Below are 7670 nucleotides of genomic sequence, written 5' to 3' on the forward strand. Positions count from 1 at the left end.
AGTTGTGTAATTTGTGCTGTATCTTATTTGGTCTGGCCCTGAAATAGACTTGACAATCCCATGTGAAGAAATCGGGGAGATGAAAGTTGAGAAACGCCCCTGACACACAAGCATGCTATAAAGCGCTCCACACTCAATTCTGTCCTTTGATCTAGTATGAACAAGTAAAACTGTGGTGGTGAAATATCAAACGTAGGCCTACTGTTCTTGGCTAACATGCATGTGGAAATAAATCAAGATCAATTTTATGGATAAAAGCCTAATCCTTTTTGGTCCCAATATCAGGTCCATTATTTTCGGTAATACGAGTCTCTTGTCAATTAAGAAAAGGAAGTACTGAGGTCCTCCTGTTGCAACTCTGATCTGTTGACAATGCTGTTTAGAAGCGGAGCTGAGCAGCGGTATGAAAACCACTTCCGCCGCTACCAAATAGTGGTTTATTCATCAGGGCTGCACTCACCACTCACACAATCCCACTGGCTGTGTCTCGAAGCACACTGAGAACAGGTCTCAGAGCAGTGGTTGCGGTCAGACAGTTCATTTGGATACTTGGGAAGTCTGACTCGAGCAAATCAAATCAAGTGTTATTGGTCACATACACATATTTAGCAGATGTTATTGTGGGTGTAGCGAAATGCTTGTGTTCGTAGATCCAACAGTGCAGCAGTATCTAACAGTGCAGTAGTATCTAAAATGATTCACAACAATACACACAAATCTAAAAGTAAAATAATGGAATTAAGAAATATATAATATTAGATTGAGCAATGTCGGAGTGGCACTGGCTAAAATACAGTAAAATAGAATACAGTATATACATATGAGATGAGTAAAGCAGTAAGTCTATGTATATAGGGCAGCAGCCTCTAAGGTGCAGGGTTGCGTAACAGTGTGGAAGCCGGCTAGTGATGGCTATTTAACAGACTGATGGCCTTGAGATAGAAGCTGTTTTTCAGTCTCTCGGCCCCAGCTTTGATGCACCTGTACTGACCTCGCCTTCTGGATGATAGCGTGGTGAACAGGCAGTGGCTCGGGTGGTTGATGTCCTTGATGATCTTTTTGGTCTTCCTGTGATATTGGGTGCTGTAGGTGTCCTGAAGGGCAGGTAGTTTGTCCCCGGTAATGCGTTGGGCAGACCGCACCACCCTCTGGAGAGCCCTGCGGTTGCGGGCGGTGCAGTTGCCATACCAGGTGGTGATCCAGCCCGATAGGATGCTCTCAGTTGTGCATATGTAAAAGTCTGTGAGGCTTTTAGGGGCAAGCCAAATTTCTTCAGCCTCCTGAGGTTGAAGAGGCGCTGTCGCGACTTCTTCATCACACTGTCTGTGTGTGTGGACCATTTCAGATCGTCAGTGATATGTACGCCGAGGAACTTGAAGCTTTCCACCTTCTCCACTGCGGTCCCGTCAATGTGGATAGGGACGTGCTCCCTCTGCTGTTTCCTGAAGTCCACGATCAGCTCCTTTGTTTTGTTGATGTTGAGTTAGAGGTTATTTTCCTGGCACCACTCTCCCAGGGCCCTCACCTCCTCCCTGTAGGCTGTCTCATCATTTTTGGTAATCAGGCCTACTACTGTTGTGTCATCTGCAAATTTCATGATTGAGTTGGAGGTATGCGTGGCCACGCAGTCATGGGTGAACAGGTACTACAGGAGGGGGCTGAACACGCACCCTTATGGGCCCGTGTTGAGGATCAGCGAAGTGGAGGTGTTGTTTCCTACCTTCACCACCTGGGGGCGGCCCGTCAGAAAGTCCAGGACCCAGTTGCACAGGGCCGGGTTCAGACCCAGGCCCCGAGCTTAATGAGGAGCTTGGAGGGTACTATGGTGTTGAATGTTGAGCTATAGTCAATGAAGAGCATTCTTACATAGATTCCTCTGGTCCAGATGGGATCGGGCAGTGTGCAATGTGACTGCGATTACGTTGTCTGTGGATCTATTGGGGCGGAAAGCAAATTGAATTGGGTCTAGGGTGTCAGGTTAGAGGTGATATGATCCTTAACTAGCCTCTCATTGTCAGTAAGAATTTGTTCTTAACTGACTTGCCTAGTTAAGTAAAGGTTAAATAAAAAAAATTAAGAAGCAAAAAAAAAGCCTCTCAAAGCAATTCATGATGACAGAAGTGAGTGCTACGGGGCGATAGTCATTTAGTTCAGTTACCTTTGCTTTCTTGGGTACAGGAACAATGGTTGACATTTTGAAGCAAGTGGGGACAGCAGACTGGGACAGAAAGAGATTGAATATGTCCGTAAACACTCCAGCCAGCTGGTCTGCGCATACTCTGAGGACAGCGCACGTGATTGTGTGCCATGCATTCAAGCAGTGTAAACTGGTCAAACAGCCGAAGGGGTTTTAGTTTGCTCTCTGGGCAAAGTGATATATCATGGTCCCATCAAGAAGAGCTAAACAATATCGTATATTGTCAGTTTTGTCTAGCATCGGAGGGACTCTTTGCCTCATACCTGGTAAGACTATAGCTTCGCGGAAGCCTACATGAGCAAACTATGGCCTCTGCCAAGAGGTCTTGACCTATATGGCACAGGTGTGAGCTCACCCTGTAATCATATGCTCACTAGTTCAAGCCTCTTTAATGACTAAATTGGTGGCAGCTCGCTACAGTTACATAGAGCAGCTCTTGGACCGGTGAACAAGGTCTAAAGGTAGCTCTGATCACCTGTTGCCCACCTTGACAAAAAAAAACTTTCATCAAAGCCCAAATATACTTTTTCATGGTCAAGACGATGACCTAAAGGCACTTCAGTTGAGTAAGGACGGCAAGTTTCTTCCACAGATTCAACATAATTCCCCATTATTGCAAAATATTTACCCGAAGACCGAATGTCCCACTCAGCACTATATAGGCAGTATTTCAGTCAGACCATAATGTAATCGGAGGGGAGGAGCTTACTTAGCAAGGGCTATGCCTATAGCATTTTGAGAGATTTGTTTAACACAAAATTCCTCCAATTTGTAAAGCCTCATTTACTTCAAAGAGTCAAATTCAGCTTAACATTTGGTCAAATCCCCCTTAAACTATAGTTTTCCTGTTTGACATACTGCAATAGCAACTCTCTCAAAATATTATTTTAAAAGGACATTGTTTCCAATAAATGTTCTCACAAAATAAGGTTGAAAAACATTCAACTAGGAGGGAATGAGAGGTAGTGCTGTTTCAAACAATCTATAGCTGAGGATGTAGCCTCATAGGTGAGCCTATGGCGACATCTTGAGGTATTAAGTGAACTTGCCATAAAATCACTGAAATAAAGTGCAAAGATATTAGCATTACCTTGTTCGTTTACAGTCATCAAGAGGACATTATTCAATTCACGTACATCAACATGATTTGTCATGATAGAATCTCTGGAGCCTGCTTTGCATGATTACAACAAGGCCCTTAGGTAACCTTAAAAACAATCAAATCTACAGAGACTGGGATGTGTGCTGAGTGACTAGACTATCATAATCAAAGTTGAGGCGCTTGCCAATTTACAAGTAAAACAAAATGATGCTTAAATGCAAAGAGGTGCAAAGGCAATGAGGAGCGAGACTCAGGTGTATTAGCTAAGGTGGAAATACTATCCTATGGGCTTTCCTAGAAGCATACTAATGGCACACTGGGGAATGACAGCGGCGTGAATGTTCCATACATAACACAACAACACAAGACTCCACAGTCAACAATAACTACACTGTAAACAGACAGTAAAGGATTTAATTGTTGTGCATTTTAAGTCATATAAAACAAAATATAAAAATAGCCGAACACCTCAAAATATGTATTCTGAAAATATAAGCCACTCATGTCTGTTCACTGTTTCTATTGTAGCTGGTATTATAAAAGCCTATTTAAGAAAAAAAGCCACATTTTTGTTGTATTGCAGAAGTTTAGTATTGCCACTATTGTTCAAAAATAATTGTTTTTATAAGTCAGAAGAAGGAAGGTGCTCTATAATGTATAATTATGTACTCTAGAATGTCTATAAAGCTTTAAAGTTCTGGAACACTTCGGCCACCTCCAACCAGCTCCTGAAGCAGGCTAGTCCCTGGTCCCGGATCTGTTTCCTTCCCTTGTCTGTGATCACGTCTCCATTCTCCTTCACAATCACCAACTTAGGGACCGCTGTGATATTGAATCTCTTCTTTAAATCACTGAAGGGAAAGTGGAAGAGCACAGGGCATAATCATGACTTTATAACTATATGGATTATACCATACAAAATACAGGGCCCAATCTAGCAGAGGAATACAGTAGGCTAGCCTTGCTGAGCTCCAAATCACTTGTCGCATCAGGCAGGTAGAGACATTGCCCTATTTTTAAACCTAATCCCTCAAAAGGGTGACCCATAAACCTCTTACAAAGCCTGTTGCTTACAATCGCTGTACTATGGCTAGGCAGTGGAGGGAAGTATATAGGCCTAAATTCAGTTCAACCATGTTTATCAATAATATCCCTTTCCAATAACTAAAATGGGAATAAGCTACATGAAAGATGAGACAGTCATAAGAATTTACTGTTTGTATTGATCCGTCCAAGGCAGGGCCAGCCAATCTCCGTGCATGTCATGATAATACTCCACCATATCATCACTCGACTTGTCAGAAGATATGAAAACGATTTCTAACTGTGCAGGTGGTTCGCTCTCCTCGACAAGTTCCGTGTAAAAATCGCATAGAATAGGGGTGAAATCTCGACAAGGCGGGCACCAGCCGGCAGAAAAATATATTCCCACTACTTTATTCCTGAGAGCTTCTTCTGGGTCTATAAGATCCCCTTCTTTATTGAGGAGAGTTTTCCCAACAAATACGTCCACCATGGTCGGGTCTGAGAACACGCGCAACAGTAACGAACTAGGCAACTGTAGCCAAAACCAGTTCAGGACGGTTACCGTTGCAGCTTTACTCGCCGTGAACCGTTACTTTGAAGCAAGACGCTTAATCACTCGTCCAAGTACAACACTGTCATAGTTTTCAGTGTTCAATCACTATTTGTATCACTTTACGACCTGTCATAACCTGGTCATAACAAACTGTACTCACTGCTGTGTGGCGCTTGCTGCTGTTGGTTGGCTAAAAAAAAACGGTCAATTTGATTGACATCTCGCGAGGCCAATCAGTGTCCTCTGTCCTCTACAGAACTATTTAAAGGTACAATCAGTAATATTTACACAATACAAACAGCCTCATGAATATTACATACTATCTATTAGACTAGAGTATGACGGTAGTAAACTTCTTTAAGTTAAATACCAAAGTCTGTCATCTCTAAAAGGAGAGAAACCACAGAGAGAAACCAACATACAACTTCACATAGTTTTAATTTGTTCAAATGTTATATGGATACTTACATAATAATTATAAAAAGTACATGTTTTTAAATGTGTGTATACCTCTAAATTCAAATCAAATTAACTATCTACATTCTTCAGAACAATAAAAGATGATGCGGTCAATAGAAGCCAAGTAGACAACAACGAACATGAAGAATCAACTATACATTACATGTATCTGCAACCATCCAATTGCACTGTATTTTACAAAGTTATTAAAGAGCAACAGCATCCAAAAGGAGCCATATAAATCATATCGTTTGTATTTTTTTTTAAACACAATTAAGTGTAACTGAGAGATCAAAACCCTAATTATATATATTGAACAAAAATATAAACGCAACATGTAAAGTGTTGATCCCATGTTTCATGAGCTGAAATAAAAGATCCCAGAAATGTTCCATATACGTACAAAAAGCGTATTCCTCTAAAATTGTGTGCACAAATTTGTTTACATCCCTGTTACTGAGCATTTCTCATTTGCCAAGATAATCCATCCACCTGACAGGTGTGGCATTTCAAGAAGCTGATTAAACAGCATGATCATTACACAGGTGCACCTTGTGCTGGGGACAATAAAAGTCCACTCTAAAATGTGCAGTTTTGTCACACAACACAATGCCACAGATGTCTCAAGTTTTAAGGGGGCGTGCAATTGGTAAGCAAACTGCAGGTATGTCCACCAGAGCTGCTGCCAGAAAATGTAATGTCCATTTCTCTACCATTTCTACCATCTCTACTACTGTCTTTTTAGAAAATTTGGCAGTACATTCAAGCTGCCTCACATCCGCAGACTATGTGTAACGACACCAGCCCAGGACCTCCACATCCGGCTTGATCACATGTCGGATCGTCTGAGGAGTATTTCTGTCTCTAAAAAAGTCCCTTTGTGAGGAAAAACAAATTCTGATTGGCTGGGCCCTGGCTCCCCAGTTGGTGGGCCTGGCTCCCAAATGGGTTGGAAGGCCTATGCCCTCCCAGGCCCATCCATGGCTGTGCCCCTACCCAGTCATGTGAAATCCATAGATTAGGGCCTAATGAATGGATTTATATTGACTGGTTTCCTTACATGAACAGTAACTCAGTAAAAGCTTTTAAATTGTTGCATGTTGCATTTATATTTTTTGTTCAGTGTATTCACTACATGCCCGAAAGTATGTGGACACCTGCTCATCGAACATCTCATTCAAAAATCATAGGCATTAATATGGAGTTGGTCCCCCTTTGCTGCTAAAACAGCCTCCACTCTTCTGGGAAGGCTTTCTACTAGATGTTGCATTGCTGTGGGGACTTGCTTCCATTCAGCCACAAGAACATTAGTGCTGTCGTAGTCGGCGTTCCAATTCATCCCAAAGGTGTTCATTAGGGTTGAGGTCATGGCTCTGTGCAGGCCGGTCAAGTTCTTCCACACTGATCTAGACAAACCATTTCTGTATGAACCTCGCTTTGTGCACGGGGGCATTGCCATGCTGGAATAGGAAAGGGCCTTCCCCAAACTGTTGACACAAAGTTGGAAGCACAGAATCGTCTACAATGTCATTGAATGCTGTACCATTAAGATTTCCCTTCACTGGAACTAATGGGCCTAGCCCAAACCATGAAAAACAGCCCCATCCCATTATTCCCCATCCACCAAACTTTACAGTTGGCACTATGCATTCGGGCAGGTTGCGTTCTCCTGGCATCCGCCAAAGCCAGGTTTGTCCGTCAGACTGCCAGATGGTGAAGCGTGATTCGTTTCTCCAGAGAATGTCCAATGGCGGCAAGCTTTACACCACTCCAGCCAACGCTTGGCATTGCGCATGGTTATCTTAGGCTTGTGTGAGGCTGCTCAGCCATTGAAATCCATTTCATGAAGCTCCTAACAAACAGTTATTGTGCTAACCTTGCTTCCAGAGGCAGTTTGGAACTCGGTAGTGAGTGTTGCAACCGAGGACAGACGTTTTTTTATGCGCATCAGCACTCGGCGGTCCCACTCTGTGAGCTTGTGTGGCCTACCACTTCGCGGCTGAGCCGTTGTTGCTCCTAAACGTTTCTAATTCACAATAACTGCACTTACAGTTGCCCGGGGCAGCTCTAGCATGGCCAGAATTTGACAAACTGACTTAGAAAGGTGGCATCATATGACGGTGACACATTTAAAGTCACTGAGCTCCTCAGTACGGGCCATTCTACTGCCAATGTTTGTCTATGGAGATTGCATTGCTTTGTGCTCTATTTTATACACCTGTCAGCAACGGGTGTGGATTAAATAGCTGAATCCACTAATTTGAAGGGGTGTCCACATACTTTTGTAGTGTATTTTTCTGAAAAATGTCTATGTACATTATTTATTCCTCGGA

At 42.8% G+C, this 7670-nt stretch overlaps 1 protein-coding gene across 1 annotated transcript; it reads right to left on the minus strand.

Annotated features, from left to right (window-relative positions):
* Window positions 1-3699: 3699 nt before the first annotated feature.
* Window positions 3700-5072, minus strand: LOC106561867 (nucleoredoxin-like protein 2). Its single transcript, XM_014126142.2, has 2 exons — window positions 4514-5072; window positions 3700-4150 (listed from the first exon to the last, which is right to left on the minus strand). The coding sequence occupies exons 1-2, from the start codon at window positions 4813-4815 to the stop codon at window positions 3979-3981; spliced, it is 474 nt and encodes a 157-aa protein (XP_013981617.1). The 5' UTR covers window positions 4816-5072; the 3' UTR covers window positions 3700-3978.
* Between the last annotated feature and the right edge of the window lie 2598 nt (window positions 5073-7670).

Source organism: Salmo salar, chromosome ssa01 (assembly GCF_905237065.1).
Source record: "Salmo salar chromosome ssa01, Ssal_v3.1, whole genome shotgun sequence".
Lineage (NCBI taxonomy): Eukaryota > Metazoa > Chordata > Actinopteri > Salmoniformes > Salmonidae > Salmo > Salmo salar.

Bases quoted from the DNA above. Each gene is read 5' to 3' on its own strand.
- LOC106561867 (XM_014126142.2), bottom strand. From the start codon at position 4,815: ATGGTGGACGTATTTGTTGGGAAAACTCTCCTCAATAAAGAAGGGGAT. The intron at 4,151-4,513 runs GTAAATTCTTAT...CTTTCCCTTCAG, and splicing joins TGGACGGATCAATACAAACA to TGATTTAAAGAAGAGATTCA.